At 48.4% G+C, this 19,459-nt stretch overlaps 1 protein-coding gene across 1 annotated transcript in view; it reads right to left on the bottom strand.

Annotated features, from left to right (window-relative positions):
* LOC119398507 (cholesterol 7-desaturase nvd-like) overlaps positions 1 to 15,773 on the bottom strand; it is a 31,562-nt gene extending 15,789 nt beyond the window's left edge. The window contains exons 1-3 of the mRNA XM_049412098.1: positions 15,686 to 15,773; positions 12,031 to 12,219; positions 5,569 to 5,987 (exon numbers count right to left, since the gene is read on the bottom strand). Coding sequence (XP_049268055.1) covers positions 5,569 to 5,987; positions 12,031 to 12,219; positions 15,686 to 15,773 — 696 coding nt within the window. The remainder of the gene's footprint in view (positions 1 to 5,568; positions 5,988 to 12,030; positions 12,220 to 15,685) is intronic.
* Between the last annotated feature and the right edge of the window lie 3,686 nt (positions 15,774 to 19,459).

Genomic DNA, 19,459 nt, shown 5'->3' with positions numbered 1-19,459 from the left:
GAGCGCTCTGAGCTGGAAAGTGATGCTCAAAAAGTATACGTATGTACTTGCCGAACGTGTCCAGAGCACTCGACTTCGACCAGCTGAATGTGATGCGCGTCGCCAGAGCGCTATGACTCGCATTAGCTTGCATCATATTGCACAACTTTATGTTCTTTGACTGTTGCACAATGTGCCAGCGCAATCCGATCCTCGTCAGTGCGGTAGAAATTATATTCAGCTTTCTTTTTTTCTTCACACGCAGGTGACACCGCGCAAACCAGTCTCATCAGTGGCCACAATTTCAAGCGCAGGAAATATCTTGCGCAGCGTAGGTGTTATCATTGAAAACATTACTTCCCGCTCTCTTTACGTGCTGTCTGTTCCGAACGCTACATCAAGGGAGCAGGCCTTACTTCTGGGCGGCGAGAGTACGAGCGCCGTTGGCAGACTCGGCAGTCACCGTAATCTCACTCGGCAGACTCGCCGGCGTCCCCTGCAACGCAGGTGTTTAAAAAAAAGGGCGAAGGGGACAGTGCACCAACTTTTCCTCGACTAAAGAAATGGAACTTATGCCGCCTTAGCAAGCCTACTGCGCTCTTATTAAACTGATGATGTCAGTATAGCATTAGACTGCCCACGTGGCGAAAACTGTTCGGGTCATTACAATCAACATCGAGGACTGGTTGAAGCCCCTAGGCCTTCAGTGCTCCAGCGTCAAGACCTTCCATTTTGCAGATACATTTTCACGAACCTTATGCCTCTCTACAAAACATTTTGTAACACTGACCACTTCGAACGATGCTCAAGAAGGCAAACCTGAAATGACAATGGATTCTGCTATGTGCTCATGTGGGAAACGTACTCCAAGTAGAGGTTTACCTCTTTGGAGCCATTTGAGGCAGCCAGTGACATTGGTGTTTTCGAGTCCAACACTGACCCTAAAGCAATTTAGAGAGCACTGGAGAAGCTTGTAAAAGATTGCGGTGCACGCCCAAGGAACTACCTAGGTGTGGATATCAGGCAGTGCTTGTCACGAGTGAAAGCCAAAACACTTGATTGCTCAAAAGTGGCTCAGAAGAAATGGAAACTGAGTTTTTTCCATAGAAGAGAGCAGAACTGAAAAAATGAGGCCCCATTTTACATGCATGTAAAGTGCTGAGAAATCTCAAAGACCATAGTCGCAAATAGATTGAAGTGGCTTACTTCTCAACTTTCTTACGTTATCGTTTTTTTTCACATATCTTCACCTTAGTAAAACTGTTGTTCTTGAAGTAAAGAAGGTATACTTACGTGTAGGGTGCTTAGTATGGTGAAATCTTGTGGATAATGTAAGTGCAGACTTAAATTTCTGTGTTTAGCGTTCCTGTTTATATTGTAACGCACAGTTCAAAAAAACACACTTTAATGAACTATAGCGAGTTGGGCGAACTTGTGCCCGAGAAGGAAGCAGGAGATGACTAAAACGGAAGTCTCTGAGCAGCTCTGGAGAAGAGTCCTCTTGCGAGCTCCCAAGCTTCACCTCTTCTTCTTCTCTTCCTCTGCTTGTGTCCCGCGGGGGTCGCGCGCAGCTGTTCTGGCCTGGGTCAAGCAGGCACGCGCTCTCGGCCACACATTTATCTTCTTTCGCACGTATGCCACAAACAATTGGGAGGGCGCACAAATCGGCCTGGGCGCGTAGTTTGAAACCACCTTGTGTCATTACCCCCCCTTTCGAGAGTGCATCGTCCCGATGCCGATTAGCAACTGGTTTCCAGGCGATCGTTTACAACAACTCTTGCTGATTGCAGTTGCCGTCAAGCAGTGTGGCGTCCTCGATGGTTCATTCCCTGTCGTAGTAAGGTTTCATTCTGACGACATGCACAATTTCTGTGCGATGCCGCCGTCGTGATGAGATTTCCTGTCCCTCCGGAACAACTTCGTAATTCACGGAGCCAAGACGGCGGAGCACTTTGTATGGACCAAAGTAGCGGCGTAGCAGCTTTTCGGATAGGCCACGTACCCGTGCGGGAATACACACCCATACTCTGTCTCCGGGTGCATACTGGACGTCTCTCCGTCGCAGATTGTATCGATGCGTGTCGGCTTTCTGTTGTTGGTGAATACGATGTCGCGCCAGCTGTCTTGCTTCTTCAGCTCTTTGTATATAGTCACTGACGTCATATTCATTCTCTGTCACCTCATCAACAGGTAGCATAGCATCTAAAGGTGTGGTGACTCTCCGGCCGAAAACAAGCTGAAACGGCGCCATTCGGGTTGTCTCTTGCACTGCGGTGTTATACGCGAACGTTGCATAGGGTAATATTTTATCCCATGTACGGTGCTCTATGTCCACGTACATCGACAACATATCAGCCAACGTTCTGTTCAGTCGTTCTGTGAGTCCATTTGCTTGTGGATGATATGCTGTCGTTTTCCTATGACTGGTGTGCGTCAATTTCATGATGGACTTTATCAGGTCAGCCGTAAACGCGGTTCCTCGGTCCGTGATTAGCACTGTAGGAGCGCCATGCCGCAGTACGATGTTGGTGACGAAGAATTCGGCCACTTCAACGGCCGTTCCTCTAACAAGAGACGCTGTCTCCGCATATCGAGTCAGATAGTCGGTCGCAACTATCATCCACCGCTTCCCCGACGACGACGTAGGAAATGGGCCGAGTAAGTCCATTCCCACTTGTGCGAATGGGGCCTCTGGTGTTTCTATAGGCTGAAGGAGACCTGCTGGTTTCAACGGTGGGGTTTTGCGTCTTTGGCAGTCACGGCAAGTTCTGACATAGTGTTGCACAGAGCTTAGCAACTTCGGCCAGTAATATTTAGTGCGGATGCGTGCTAATGTTCTGATTACTCCTAAATGTCCAGCTGACGGATCGTCGTGGCAAGCCTCCAAGATCTCAGGTCGTAAAAGTGCAGGGACGACGAGCAGGAATGCCGCTGTATTGTTTTCAAAATTCCTTTTATACAGGACGTTATTGCGAAGAACGAACGTCGACAAGCCGCGGGCGAAGGCTCGTGGAACATCGCCAGACCCTCCCTGTAGGTACTTGATCAATTGTAGTAGTTCCGGGTCAGATTGCTGATGATGTGCCATCTGCGATGTTGTCACAGCTCCCAAGAATGGTAAATCCTGTCCGTCGTCGGCCAAAGTAGAGACAGGGGGTTCAATCGGAGCACGTGACAAGCAATCAGCATCGCTGTGCTTGCGACCAGACTTATATACGACTGTGATATCGTATTCCTGTAATCGTAGGCTCCATCTTGCAAGCCTTCCGCACGGATCCTTGAGATTGGCCAGCCAGCATAGTCAGTGATGGTCACTTATAGCTCGAAAATGCCTGCCGTATAAATATGGTCGAAACTTGGTGATAGCCCATATCACAGCGAGGCATTCTTTTTCCGTCGCTGAGTAGTTCACCTCAGCTTTCGAAAGAGTGCGACTGGCGTACGCAATAACTCGTTCTTGTCCATTTTGCCATTGAATAAGTACGGCCCCAAGACCTGCATTGCTCTCATCTGTGTGAATGTCTGTTGCCGCTTTTTCGTCAAAATGCGCAAGAACAGGATGGCTTTGAAGGCAATTCCTTAGTTCATTGAAAGCATCCTCCTGTTCAGTAAGCCAAACGAAGGGCACATCTTTTGTCAGCCGAGTCAGCGGTTCAGCGATTCGCGAAAAATTTTCGATGAATCGTCTGTAATAGGCGCAGAGTCCTAAAAATCGCCTCACGGCATTTTTATCCGTTGGCTTTGGAAATTTTGCGACGGCCTCAGTCTTCCCAGGATCTGGGCGGACGCCTTCCGCACTGATGACATGGCCGAGAAAAAGGAGTTCACGGAAGCCGAAATGGCATTTCTGCGGTTTTATCGTCAAATCTGCTGACTTGATAGCGGTGAGCACAGCCCGCAGCCTTTCCACATGTTGCTCGAAGGTAGCAGAGAATACTACGACGTCATCCAGATAAACCAGACAAGACTGCCATTTCAGACCGGAGAGCACTGTGTCCATCATTCGCTGGAAGGTGACGGGTGCTGAACAAAGGCCAAAGGGAAGAACCTTAAACTCGTATAAACCGTCCGGTGTCACAAACGCCGTCTTTTCGCGATCTCTTTCGTCAACTTCGATCTGCCAATATCCACTTTTAAGGTCCAGCGAGGAAAAATACTTTGCATCTCGTAGCCTATCCAGAGTGTCATCAATCCTTGGAAGAGGATAAACATCCCACTTAGTGACGGCGTTCAGTTTCCGGTAATCAATGCAGAAACGCAAGGTCTGATCCTTTTTCTTTACAAGGACAACAGGTGAGGCCCAGGGACTTGCTGACGGCTGAATGACGTCGTCCTTGAGCATTTCTTGAACCTGATTTCCTATAGCCTCTCTTTCTTTAGGTGACACCCGGTAGGGATGCTGGTATATAGGCCTCACCGACTCATCGACAATAATGCGATGTTTGGCGATAGGTGTACGACTAACTTTGGATGACATCGAGAAGCATGCGGCGAATTCCCTTATAAGTCTCTCTATTTCTTCCTTTTGATGGGGCAGTAGTCCTGGTCCGATGTCGATAGCTGCCAGGACAGAGTCCACGTCTTGTAAATCAGATGTCGTGGTTTCAGAAGTGTTCAGCTCCGTAACCTGCACGAAATCATTCAGACTGGCGACGACGGTTCCCTTTGCGATGTGTTGTATCTCATTTCCAAAGTTAGTAAGCAGAACGTTGGTACATCCGCTACGCAGCTGAACAAGGCCTCGTGCCATGCAGATTCCTTTTTGAAGCATCAGGTCGGTGTTGTTGTCAGCAAATCCTTCGAAGTCACTGAACGCTCTGTTGGTTACTGCGACAGATATGCTAGATCTCGGCGGTATCATGACGTCGTCATCCGCAATACAGAGGTCATAAACGTCTTCTCCAGTGTCGAAAGTTGCGATAGCGTGCCTCGTTGAGAATGAGACGCAAGATTCTCGCAAGTTGATTACAGCGCCGTTAGCTTGCAAGAAGTCCATGCCGATAATCAAATCTCTTGAGCATTCGGGCAGCACAATAAGGCTGGCGACGTATGTGAAGCCCCGTATACCAATTCTTGCTGTGCATATTCCCGTCGGATCGATGAGGTGCCCTCCTGCTGTGCGAACCTGTGGTCCCTTCCAAGGCGTCAGCACTTTCTTCAGTATTTTAGAAAGCTCATTACTCACAACTGAATAATCAGCGCCTGTATCTACCAGTGCAATGACTTCGTAGCCATCAATAAACACGCGTAAATCTGAAGCAACATCGCTACCACGGCACCGGTTTCCGAGTCTGTCGTCGTCGTTCAGAGTCAGCGATGGAGGTTCTTCTGCGTCAGCGTCGACAGCGGCCTTGCCTCCACAGGTCGCTGACTCTAGTTTTCCCGACGCGGGCTTGGTGAACGGCGTCTTGGAGAGCTTGCTGAAAGGCGGGGGCTCGGCGACCGATACCTCCCCGCCGTCGTTGCTCGAGGTTGGTGTTGCTGAAAGCCAAGTGAGTTTTGACGACTCGAGAGGTATTCCTCGATTTCGAAGGGGCGCTCGCCATTTCGGGGTCGAGGTGCATTTACAGGGAAACCACGAAGACCTGCCTGGCGATACTGGCACATGCGGTAGATGTGGCCAGCCTCCCCACAGTGGTAACAAAGGGGTATCCTATCGGGAGTGCGCCAGATATCACTCTTTCTGAGTCTCCTCTCGGGTGGTGGCTGCAGTGTGCTTGGATACATCGGGTGCTGTATCGGAGTTGTGGCTGCGACATCTGCACGCCCGGGAGTTCCTCGCAGTAAGGCATCGGCGTAGGACACACTGGGCTGCTGACGCTGTAGTGGCACTTCTGTATGTGCGTTTGTCTGAGGCTCCTGGACCGCCTGTCGAACCTCCTCGCGTATCACGTCGGCCAGTGATGAAAGCATTGGAGCGCTCTGGCCAAGTCGCTGTTTCTGTAGCTCTTCTCGTACTACAGACCGTACCAGCTCACGCAACATCTCCATGCTGTTTCCGAAGGCTGCTGGAAATGCGTCCAAAGAGGCGATGTTCATCTCTCGGTTATACATTCTTGCTCGCTGTTGTAGCGTTCTTTCCATAGCAGCCGCCTCGGAACAAAACTCAGTGACGGTGCGCGGCGGGCTGCGAACAAGTCCGGCAAACAGTTCCTGTTTTACCCCTCGCATTAAATGACGCAGCTTCTTGTCCTCGCTCATGTTTGGGTCCGCTCGGCGGAAGAGACGACATGTCCTCCACATACATAGCCACGCTCTCGTTGTTGCGCTGGCTTCTTGCTTGGAGAGCAGCCTCGGCTCTTTCTTTGCGATCTGTACTGGGGTAAGTGGCGAGCAGCTCCCGTCGGAAGTCATCCCATGAAGGCATGGCAGATTCGTGGTTTTCGAACCACGTTCGTGCGTTATCCTCCAGCGCGAAGTAAACGCGTCCCAGTCTGCGATCCGCTTCCCATCCGTTAGCCTTTGCAACGCGCTCGAATTGTTCTAGCCAATCCTCCGCGTCTTCGAAGGTGTCGCCGTGAAAAGGCTGCGGCGTCAATGGGGGATTCACTACGATGTTAGCTGGTGTGAGCTGAGCTGTCATGTCGGTAGCACCGCCGTTCACAGCCGCTAAGGGTCTAAGAGAATCCGACAAACGTGAAAACTCAGGAGCCTCACCACGTAGGCGTCGACTGCAGCGCTCATGAACAGGCGTCAGCTCGTTGGGTTCAAGTCGCTGTGGTTCTGGACTGAGTTCGGTCACTCGAGAAGGGCTTGGCATGCTACCCCGCACCTCCACCAGATTTGTAACGCACAGTTAAAAAAAACACACTTTAATGAACTATAGCGAGTTGGGCGAACTTGTGCCCGAGAAGGAAGCAGGAGATGACTAAAACGGAAGTCTCTGAGCAGCTCTGGAGAAGAGTCCTCTTGCGAGCTCCCAAGCTTCACCTCTTCTTCTTCTCTTCCTCTGCTTGTGTCCCGCGGGGGTCGCGCGCAGCTGTTCTGGCCTGGGTCAAGCAGGCACGCGCTCTCGGCCACACATTTATCTTCTTTCGCACGTATGCCACAAACAATTGGGAGGGCGCACAAATCGGCCTGGGCGCGTAGTTTGAAACCACCTTGTGTCAATATTATAATTATTAATTTTGTCGTGAGATGGATTGAACTGCCAATTTCAGTGGTGCCATATATCCATTATTTTCAGGCGAAGCTTTTATTCCCTCACAAGTGTCATTGACGTTGTAGGTGTGACCACAAAAAAGAAAAAAAAAGAAAGCCGGTGGCTGCGAGCGCGAAGAAATGCGGCCCTCACATGCGCATTTCTTGCGCCGTTTTCCAACAATTGATGCCCTCTTGATTGTGGGCTTGTCGACGATGAGCCGATTCTGATACGGCACTCTTATCTTTTATCGAGGTTATCAGGGTGACCTGTCATTTAACGTTGCCACATTTCATTGTCGCCTGGATATGAAGGCATGACCGTCGTTGTTGGCTGTAGCAACTCAAGTGTTTCGCTGCTAATAACGTAGGCGATGGTCCGATTCCCGGCATGGAGTAAACAAACAGTTATGAGGGAGCGTTGCGCAATGAGAAAGAAAGAAAGAAGGAATGCTAGTACGTCAGGCACGCTCACTCCAAGCTTCGCTTGCCCCCATTTTCTCGACAGGGCAAGGGCTCCTGAATTTTTTTTCAGTAAAGGCTCGTGAAATAAAAAAAAAAGATGGATGCACAGTGGCATAGTGTGTGCCTTTCTGGCATTATATTACCGAGAACCATTCTTACTCTTGTAGCGGCTTTAAAATTTTTCTGAGAGTGTGCCTCTCGCTCAGTTGTCCCCTTTGGAAGAGTCTGGAGTGTCTGCTCTCAGCTATCAACAACCATCTGAATTTGCTCAACCTTCGGCTCCGACGATGTCATCTAACGATAAATTCGCCAAAATGATAGCTCCTGATCTACGACCTTCTTACGCTGACGCCCTCCGCCGTGTTTTGATTTCCTACGAAGACGTATTTCATTTCGACAATCGCCCGCTGGGTCGAACCGACATCGTCAGCCATTCGATCCGCACTGGTGACGCTCCGCCCATCTATAGGCGTCCCTATCGTGTGTCGGCAGCAGAACGTCACGTCATACAAACAGGCGTCGAGTAAATGGTCTCTACGGACATTATCAAGCCCCCCTCTAGTCCGTGGGCATCCCCTGTCGTTTTAGTAAAAAACAAGGACAATACTTGGAGGTTCTGCATAGATTATCGTAATCTGAACAAGTTCACAAAAAAGGACGTTTACCCGTTTCCACGTAATGATGATGCACTGGACTGCTTACATGGTGCCAGTTATTTCTCTTCGATCGATTTACGTTCTGGCTACTGGCCAATCGCAGTCGATGACAGAGATCGCGAGAAAACGGCTTTCGTCACCCCAGATGGTCTCTACCAATGCAAAGTGATGCCTTTTGGACTATGTAATGCCCCAGTCACCTTTGACTGCATGATGGACTCTCTTCTACGTGGTTTTAAATGGTCCTCATGCCTATGTTACCTTGATGACGCTATTGTTTTTTCACCGGCGTTTGACAGCCATCTCCACCGGCTCTCGGCCATCCCTGACCTCTTCCGACGAGCAGGCCTGCAGCTCAGTTCTGCGAAATGTCATTTCGGCCGTCGTCAATTACGAGTCCTCGGTCACCTTGTGAAGGCTACTGGCATACAGCATGATCCTGACAAAGTGCACGCAGTCCGCGAGTTTCCACCTCCTCGTGCCTCTGCTGATGTCCGAAGTTTCCTGGGCCTGTGTTCCTACTTCAGATGATTTATTGAGAACTTCGCTGAAATCGCTCGTCCTCTCACCAATATTCTCAAAAAGGACATCCCATTCAGTTGGGCACCAGAGCAAGCTCAGGCATTTTCAACGCTTACGAGTCGCCTTGTATATCCCCCCGTTCTGGGTCATTTTGATCCGCCTGCTTACACTGAAGTTCGTACGGATGCAAGTGGCCATGACATTGGCGCTATTTTGTCCCAACGACAGCGGGAGATGAGTCGTGTAATCACTTATGCTAGCCACCTTCTATCGCCCTCAGAGCGCAATTACCCGATCATAGAACGTGAATGCCTCGCCCTTGTTTGGGCCATTGGCAAGTTTCGCCCATACTTGTTCGGACGACATTTCACCGGGGTAACAGACCACCATGCCTTATGTTGGCTCTCACTCAAAGACCCTACGGGGCGCATCGGTCGCTGCGCTCTACGCCTCCAAGAATGAACATTTTCTGTGTGATACAAATCTGGACGGCTGCACAAGGACGCCGACTGCCTCTCCCGTCAACCCATCGACCCACCTGACACCAACGAAACCGATTCGAATGCCTGTGTTTTGTCTCTCAGCGACTTCCTACACGTCACCGACGAGCGGCGTCGTGACCCATATTTGCGATCTCTTGTACAACACCTCACCTCAGAACAGCGGGACGGTCCCCTCCGTGTGTTTGTTCTGCACGACGGTACCTTATATCGACGCAATATGACACCACACGGCGCTGAACTGCTTCTTGTTGTTCCTCAGCATCTGCGACCACCTATTCTCTCGCAATTGCATGATTCTCCCACCGCTGGACATTTGGGTATTTACAGAATTTACCATCGCGTGCGCCGACGTTTCTTCTGGCCTGGCCTTTACCGCTCTGTTCGGCGCTACGTCGCTTCCTGCGAGCTCTGCCAACGCCACAAAAAGCCTCCTCTCCCACCCGCTGGGTACACAGCCTATAGCTGTCCCCAGCGAACCATTCTTCCGTGTCGGCCTGAACCTCCTTGGCCCTTTCCCGACGCCGTCCGCGGGTAACAAGTGGGTGGCCGTAGCGACTGATTATGCCACACGTTATGCCATCACGCGAGCCCTCCCTACCAACTGTGCAACCGATGTCACTGACTTTCTCCTCCATCGAGTCATCTTACACCATGGGGCTCCTCTTCAGCTGCTGACTGATCGAGGTCGCTGTTTCCTTTCGAAAGTTGTTGACGACCTTCTCCGCTCTTGTGCAACGTCCCACAAGTTCAGCACCACTTACCATCCTCAGACAAACGGACTTACTGAGCGCTTGAACCGTACACTCACGGACATGTTATCCATGTACGTATCTGAGGATCACCGAGATTGGGAGTGCACCTTACCGTTCGTGACGTTTGCGTATAATTCGTCGCGTCACGACGTTACTGGTTATTCTCCGTTTTATCTGCTGTATGGCCGCGAGGCGCTCTTGCCTCTCGACTCACTACTTCCTTCAGAGGCAAACTCAACCACATTCTACGCTCACGACGCCATCGTTCGCACGTCGCGTTTCCCGTGGTCGACTCCTGGCGTCTCAGGTCGACCAAAAGCGCCTGTACGACAGCCACCACCGGGACGTTAGTTTCGACTCTGGCTCCCTGGTCGTGCTTTGGCTGCCTTCGCGTCGAGTTGGCCTGAGTGAAAAACTGCTGCCGCGCTACGTTGGGCCTTACAGAGTTCTTTGCGAAGTGACCGAAGTCACATAAGAGTTCTCGCTACTAAACCCCAAGCCTTTGTCCCCCTCACCAGCTGCTGAGACTGTGCATGTGTACTACTACAGCTTAAAATATATCTGAGCATGGCACAAGAAATGCCAGTAATGGCACACACTGATGCCGGTGCCTCTTCATTCATTGCTTGATTTTCCTGTCAAGGTTGGATTCAACAAGTGGAATAACATGCGTCAATGAGCTCCGACGTAGGTTAATGTTAGCGAGTTCTTTTTTTTTTATTTTGAAGAAAAAGTATCCTCTCGTTGATAGGCGTTTTTATGCCCACCACTCAGGACACCTCTGTAATGAGCAAACGCTAAATGTAAAATACATAAACTGCAATCGGCGACTTAACGGTGCAGCCACTCGGCGACCGCCAATCGAAAACAGTGCTTCCATGTTGTGACTATTAGCAACAGGAGCTTCTCAGATTCCAAAAACCTTCGACAGAGTGCATCACTTTCCACTAATATGCTGCTATGAAATAAGTAACATCAAAGAAAAATTCGGCAGATCCCACACCTTGTGGGAATCGGTTTCATGCGATGCAGCCTGGGAGTAGTCCTATGCTGCATTTCTTTGCTTTGAGTCAAGCGTTACAAGGTGGATCGACGTGTTTTTGCGAGTGTAGTAGTTGTGTGCACATCGTGGGCTTACAGGGCACGTCGACAACACTGGCATTTAAGGGGCAACTTATGATCTGACGTAACGTTAGCACTCACGTTAGAGTACATACGTCAGTATTATCGAAACGAAGTGCACTGCATGGCGTGATGATGTGAATATCATTATATCGTAGCTACCGTTCGTTAGCGTATTAATTCGGCATGACTCCTGCATCGTAGGAGTACATAGGTAGCCCTGATTGCTTTGTTATAAAATTAGATAGCAAGCACCACAACCACAATTGACGCTGCACCGACATTACGCTTGCATAGGATGTTTTTACAACGCAGTTTCCAGACCTGGCGTGGCTCTGTGGTAGAATACCTGACTGCCAAGCAGAATGCTTGGGTTCGGTTCCTGCTGGAATCGTGATTTTTATTTGCATTCGCCACGTCAACGCTGCAGGTGTCGGTTTTTACCAATGTATGTTGTCGCCGTTCTTTGGTAGATATAAACTATAAATCACCTGTGGTTCATACACGTATACCGCGGCCCGTGGTAAACAGCTATGTGCCACACGTGTCTGGAGAAAAGGTTTGACGACGTACGCAACAGGATTTTTACGTTAATCATGTCATAACCAGACAGTCATACTCGTCAAGTCCTCTTACCCTCCCATAGACGTAGGCGGCTGGCTAGATAGATAGATAGATAGATAGATAGATAGATAGATAGATAGATAGATAGATAGATAGATAGATAGATAGATAGATAGATAGATAGATAGATAGATAGATAGATAGATAGATAGATAGATAGATAGATAGATAGATAGATACGCTCAATGTTCCAAAGGTTCGCTAAGGAATGCTTCGCATTTAAAACCCTTCGGGTACTGAGCGCATATCTAGTTTATTATTACTCACCTTTTGCTGCGTAAGGGACGAAGGTGCACGCTCCAGTGTCAGCGTGGAACCTCCACCCGTGGAAGGGGCACTCGATGCAGTTGTCTACTACGCGGCCCAAGACTCCGAGATGAGCGCCCAAATGCGGGCAGTAGGCGTCGAAAATCCGTGCCTCTCCTTCTTGGTTCCTAAACGCCACAAGCTCCTTGCCTGCATGAGTAAACGGAACGGTTGGTATTTTGTGATGTGTGTTGGGCCCGATATTAACAGCGAAGCTGTTTAAGCTAGCCGTAATGTGCGGCCTATCAGAACATTATCATCATCATGAACGGGTATGTGCCGCAGAATTTGGGCAGATCCCACTACTCGCCGCTACGGCGTGGCCTGTAATAACCCTGAGAACGAGTACAGAGAGAGAGAGAGAGGGAAAGGAAGGGACAAACAAACAGAGAGACGGAGAGAAAGATATAAAGAAAGAGAAATATTCTTGCCGATAAAAATTCTTCACGAGGCGGGATTCGCACCAGCGTACCCTCGATCCGATGGCGAGCGTCCTAACCACTCGGCTATCCAGGCACGCTAGCAGAGCATAGCATAGCCTTGTATTGTATAGTGTAGCAAGGGGGTGGGAAAGGGGAGTGAGCGTGAGGAGAAGAAATGTGATGGTGAGGCGGAGGGCGAGGAGGAGAAAATCCCACAACTCACCACTGGTTCATTGAGAGAGAGAGAAATATAGAAAGAAAGAGGGAGAGAAAAATAGAGAGAAATAATGAGAATAAAGACATAAAAAGATAGGAAGACGTGGCACGACTAATGCGAAGCTGCCATACTAGGGAACGGGAAAAGCAACGGCGGCTGCGAGAAGAACCCGAAGCGATGGAAGCCCTACGCCAACGACGATATGCCCGTAGATCTATGAGAAGTGCGAACGTTCGGTCTTGGAGTTTGGACATCCGTGTCGTGACTAACCTAGCTAAACCCTAGCAACAACCTAGAAACAACCAGATTAGACATCAGAACCATTCAGTTTCGCTGTTTCAAGCCTTGCGCGACTTAGTGCAAGCTTCGCCATTTTTTTTCTTTTGTCTTTGTTGTAGGTGTTTATTGTCATGTGTAAGTCCGCCGCGGTGGTGTAGCGGTTGCGGTGATCGGCTGCTATGCCGAAGGTCGCGGGTTCGATCCCGGCCGCGGCGGTAACATTTCGATGGAGGCGATATGCTAGAAGCCCGTGTACTGTGCTATCTCAATGCATGTTAAGGAACATCAGATGGTCGAAATTTTCGGAGGCCTCCACTATGGCGTCCCTCATAATCATATCGTGGTTCTGGTACGTAAAACCCCGGATATTACTGTGAATGTCATGTACAGATTGAATCACACTTGTCTAGAGCAGTCGAGCGGCCGGCTGCGGACTGCAAAAGCGCCGCTTACCGGCAGTCGCTGGGTTCGAGATATGTTGGATGCAAGCGCCAAAAGCCTGCAAGCGTCATGACTGCTCGCGGCCATTTCTGTCATCGGCTATAGGTTTTGCACGAACGAAGGTGGGCGGAATCTGCGCTTATTGGCTGCCTGCTTTGTTGCATGCAGCCGCAACTGCAGTTGATAAAAGAGCAAAAAATGAAACACGATTCCCCTAATAGATTCGTATGTTTTTGAAGCCGAAAGACTGGCAGCGTTTAAGCTATTCATTTTTGAAAAAGCACAGCAACTTGAGAAGACGCTTAACGCAACGTATAGAATACGTTGCTCATCCCTGATCTCATTCGCACTTAGAAAGTGGTCTGCTGCTGATGCGGCAATCAGTAGGTCTTCCTCAGACGACGTGACCCTTTCAGGGCGACCACGGGCTCCGTCTTCGATGCGATCTGTGTCACGGCACGCCTTTAAGACTCTGCTCAAAGTTCCCATTGGCCATCCTGTCACATCACAAATGGCTCTACGGGTCATTTTACGCCCCATTATTGCGATCGCTAGCCACTCTTTTTTCGTTAGCCGTCGAACCATCGCAAAAAAAATGCGTTTTACTTCGCGTCAGTCGTCGTTTGCATCTATCACTTCATCTGCCGATTGGCATTGACGTCACCATTCACCGAGACGCCGATGAATCACTGCCATCTTTTACCTTGAATCATGTGTAGTTCTCAGAGCCAGTGCATGCATTACGGTGCACATCCTCGCTTATCACGGGCAGCGGTCGTTCCACAACCGACAGCAAGCAAAAAACTAAAAAGGGCAAGAAAAAGAAAGTCACATAACTAACTATCTCTTATGATGAAATTTACAGGCTGACATCGCAGATAGGCCGAAGTGAACATGCTGCGTGCAGGCTTTTGGCGCTTGCATCCAACATATCTCGAACCCAGCGACTGCCGGTACGTGGCGCTGTTGCAGCCCGCAGCCGGCCGCTGGACTGCTCTAGACAAGTGTGATTCTATCTGTATAAGCCACATTCCGTTAAACACCATCATGCAGTAAGCCCCCACTCTCAGTAGGCTTGGAAGTCCCGCTTAATTGTACGTCACAAGCTACGATTTGTGTAGTTATTTTCGGCAAAGCAATCACTTAACCAAGCCAGCACATAACGTTTAATATTTTTCTAAATAAAAGCCTTGTCACCGTTATTTTGAATGTGCGATACAAGCAAAAGTGATGTGGTCCAGTACTAATGGTCTCACCGGCTTTAGACACACATCCACACGACGCAACTTACAAGAAATGCGGAGACCATCTTAACAGCTACGCATTTCATTGCGATAGCAATTATATGGACACTCCACGCGCATTCATGTCATGGGCGTCGACGCCGCCGTGAGGTTTCGTAGGGAGTCCAGAGGCGATAACATCGCCCTGCGCGTTATGTTCTATGAGCGAGTGCAAGCTTGCGAGGGCAGCCGACGATCGTGGCTCAAGCGGAAAGGAAATGCGTCGGCCGTTTTAGGGGGTGCCGGAGTGGGGCCTCGGTAGCTCTGGCAAGAACTGCGTACTTTGAGCTGCCGGGCGCATTCTCCCGCGCCCAATCTTGACATGGATCAGCAGATGGCTCATACCTTTGTATGTACGTGCTGTGTTCTCGCTCCTCAGTTTGCATTGAAGCGACAGACAGCACGAAGGTCGCTTCGTTGCTACAGCGGCCGCGTTTCCTTGCGCCAGCGCTTTCTTGAGTAACCCCAGGGCAGATGCTAAAGGAGTTAGCTGCTAGCCTAACATCGTATAACATTCCACTTTGTTGCTATCGCATTCATTGCTTCGCCCTTGCGGCGAAATCGTCACTTCTTTTCCATATATTTCATTTTTGTCTTGACATCACGCAACATATAGAATAAAGGTGTTTAGTCTGCTCACCCACTTCAACTATATGTGTGAATGGCAAGCCGTGTAAAAGGGCTACAGCAATGTAAAGCAGGATCAATGCGTGCACCATGTTGCGTCTCGGTTGATACTGTGTATGCGCCATGAACATTCCTTGCACGTGTTTTTGCAGGTTTCTGGTTGTACACGTTAATGGATAAGTGGTCGTGCGACTGAGTATTTGGCGGCAACATTCGTAAGGATAGGTTTCCCTGCAGCAACACTTTTCTTCCTCATAAGCATGCAAAAAGGTACCGTTCCTCCACACGCACTGCTTGCAGTTAGAATGCGTCCTATACAGAGGTGTGTAGGTTTACACATAACTTACCTATTACACTGAGAGGCTTCACTTCTCCTTTCTTCAACTGGGAAGACTCAACGACAGGAATCCAGCCGTTGGGAAAAACTGGCGGCATCCCTTCTTTCATCGCAGTCCGAGGTCTCCGTTCCTGTTTTGATATCGCAAAAAGAAAATCCGCAGGCCTGTGTAGCTATCATCAGATTTTACCCGAACCATGAAGAGAACCGCATGGCGGCTTATCTTTAGCACGGAGGTCTTAAGGGAGAAAAAAAAATTTAACTCATTCGAAGGAAGTCACTAGCACACTCAGGGTGGCCTCACCTATCGCAGAAACAAACAAAAAATGTTAATGAATGTTTAGGTTAAATGTGAATGTGTTTTGTACGTCATGACTCATTCATAACATGTAATTTCCGCTGGCGTTTATCTTCTGCTGTTTAGCCGACGGAACTGCGAGCAAGACATAACCAGACACATATCCCAGAAGCGTCATGCAAATCGCTCGTTGGTATTCTTGAACAAACAGTTATTACGTGTATCTTTACAGTATTCGAACAATGACGTTATAACAACTTTATCGAGGACAGGTGAAATTACGGCCGAATCATTTTTGTTTTGTATTGCGTTCTTTCCTACGATTAATAATGATGCCACCGCTGTAGAATCTTTTACTGTGTTTATCGGAGAGTTTGCCATTATGTTCGATGCCACTACATTTCTCCCGTAGGCTAACGCTGTATTGCACAAATAGACCGACTTCAAACAAACAAGTCAGCAAGACAGACGCAGTGCACACTAAATATCCAGCCCCTTTAGTAAGCGTACAGAAAATCCAGAGAAAAGAGAAGAGAGGGTTAAACGCACAAACACTTTGTTCCCATAATCTTCAAGAAAGCATATTGTCTTTAACGGCACTCAAGGTTTCCAAATCTTAACGTTTCCCATGTAGGGTTATTAAGCCTTAGATGCCTCATGAAATCCGAAAATTGACCGTCGGCGGCGACGTCGGCGTCCGCGAGCGATGCAAAAGGTCATCACAGGATGACACCACGATATGACGTCATCATGACGTCACATATCGCCAAAATATGTGACGCCGCTATGAAGTCACATCACATGCTTACGTCATAGCATATCGTGATGTCATCACGATATGCTACGAACATTCAGTGTGGCGAAAATTTGTGACGTTGCCATGACACCATTATGACATCGCTATGACGTCTGTCAACACATGACACCGTCGCTTGGTCAAAAGTGGGTCGATCACGGAGGCAGTGCAAAACCAGGCGAGGTGCAGAAAGCTTGCAATGTCTCCGATCCTGGAGGCAATACAAAACCACGTTAGGTTTTGTACTGCCTGGCAGGGGAGGATCAGTACATCGACTGAGAAGAAAAAGAAGATGGCTTTCGCCTTCGTGTCGCCTTAGGCGAATGCATTAGGGACCCTTTGAGTTTTTTTTTTTTTTTTTTGCATCTCAACAATATTCGCCTGGACACACTATATATAACGCAATATACGGGGTGCCCCAGCTATAGAGAACCAAGATTTTAAGGAAGAGAAACTGCATTACGCGAATAACATTTAATAAATATTGCTCCCAGTATATGGAAGAAGCCGCCGGTTATTTTTCGTTAATGAGATTTAATTACTTAATTATATTAAATCTTGCGATTCTAGAAGTACTCTCCATATTTTCAAGGTGTCAATGAAAAACCTGTAGGCATACTTAAGAGACATCTAGTTGCACTTTATTTAGCAAAGTACCTATCCTGAGAGAATTTTTTCGTCTAAAGAAGAAAGTCCATGAAATTTGAAAACACCACGTGACCACACCGAAAATCACATCAGGAATAAGCGCCCTAAAAGGGGTCACTGAGCATCCAGTACACTGTTCTCCAGCGTACCGGATACGTTAAGTACTAAGTTTTGTTTCTGGACGTCCCGACGCCGACACAACGAGGAGCTATCCGTCTGTCTGCCCCTCTGTCACTAAGGGAATCATAGCCAATAAAGAATTAAATGAATAAAGCACATTAAATGTTCTCTCTGGGACTGGGTTTGAACCCGCGCCTTCACGCTTCGAGGGCAAGTGTCTTAACCATTTGGCTACGCACCCCCTTCCCCTCCCCCCCATTTCGTACGTCTGCAAGTACTCTGCAAGTACTATGATGTATCGGACACTCGGTGTCATATGGTATGGCGATGCGTAAAAAACCCTAGCGCCGCTACACTAACCGAAGAGCAGTGGGAGGCCAAGCTATCGGAGCCAGACCTGAATAATCGGCGCAGCCTGGTTCAACGAGTACGAGAGATGGCGAAGGCCCGCGGCTACCTGGAATAAGGAGGCCACCCACCTTGGGTGCCCAGCGCTTGCTCACAATAGACGTTTATTCTCTCTCTCTCTCGTACTATTCTGGGTCACTTTTGGTTCGTAACGTGTTGGCTCATCCTAGTGACCTTTTTGTTAGTTAGCCACCAGAGAATCTGTAGCGTTGTGAAACGAGTGCTTTTTAAAGCTAATCGTTCGATCATTGCTCATAAATAGTGGTTACAGAGATATTAAATGGCCATAGAATGAAGGGTGTATCTTCGAAATGAACGCTTATTAGAGAGCCAACGAGCCCTTAAAAGAAACGAGTTTTTAGCGCAGCATCTTATGCTTTGTATTTGAGAACTGCCGAAGTATTGCACGTGAGCTGGTTCATTCGAGGACCAAATTTAATACCGGATGTTCGGATTGTCGTAAAAAAGTTTCGCTTATTCGCAAAATGTTAAATTTTTGTAACCGTAACTTAAGTAATTTTTGAAGTAAGACCGAAAGTCGAGCTAGTTGGTACATATTCATCTTGAGGAAAAAGGAAAGCCGCTCACGCACTTAGCAATGCATTCTGCGCAGTGTGGAGGCGAAGCACGCTTCTCTGACACGGTCACCTTATTTAAGCACCGTGATCGCACCACGCGAGAACTGGCAGAGGCTTATCACGTACACATTAGGGGATCATCTTGCATCAGTCACCCGTCATTAACGATTTCTAACAAAGAAGTTTCGCTCCTAAAGGAAAGGGGTTAACAATAGGTAGGGAGAGATAGTGCCTTGTTTTGCACCGTTGACCGTGCGCATGTGCCGCGAGTGACATAGTCCGAGTATATATGTTTTCTTCTGGCCTAATAAAGCCTTCAGTTGATAGTAGCGCTGGTGTTGTTCCCTCCCTCTGTGTCCCTGTCTTTTTGCGCTAAAAGCTTCTCACGATGAATAAGTAATTTTTGTTGTGTACGATCACGAGTCGTGTAATCTTAAGCATCAGGTACTCAAAGAAATGTTTTGCTTTTTTTCTGCTCTTGTTTGCGAGCTTATACCCTCATATTTGCCAATATTACTGAATTGTATGTAGTGTGACGCGTGAAGTAATGTTAATACCTGACATTGTTACAAAGGGCAACTTCGGCAACTTCGTGAAGATGCCGAAAACATTTTTTTATTGCACTCCTCATGTTATTTATTGTACACACAAGAAACTTCTGAATGTACGACCCGATAGGGTTTTGACTTGTGCCAACTTTTGATCAGCTGCGTCTTGCTGCCTCTCTTTCAAGAGCGAAAATCCTTGTAGTTTATATTTCATTTGTGTTTTAAATATCCTTTTCAGGCCATCGACGTGCGATGCGTTGACTATTGATTGTACAGTTCTTTCATACAACCGTACCCTTGGTGCAATCACAACGCAAATACGATACCTCGTAAGGAGAATGAAGAAGCTCAGTAGCTTGAAAAATCCGTACCTCCTATATTGTTCTTC

The sequence above is a fragment of the Rhipicephalus sanguineus genome, chromosome 1 (genome assembly GCF_013339695.2).
Source record: "Rhipicephalus sanguineus isolate Rsan-2018 chromosome 1, BIME_Rsan_1.4, whole genome shotgun sequence".
In the NCBI taxonomy this organism is placed as follows: Eukaryota; Metazoa; Arthropoda; class Arachnida; order Ixodida; family Ixodidae; genus Rhipicephalus; species Rhipicephalus sanguineus.
This window is presented reverse-complemented; position numbering and strand designations above follow the sequence as displayed.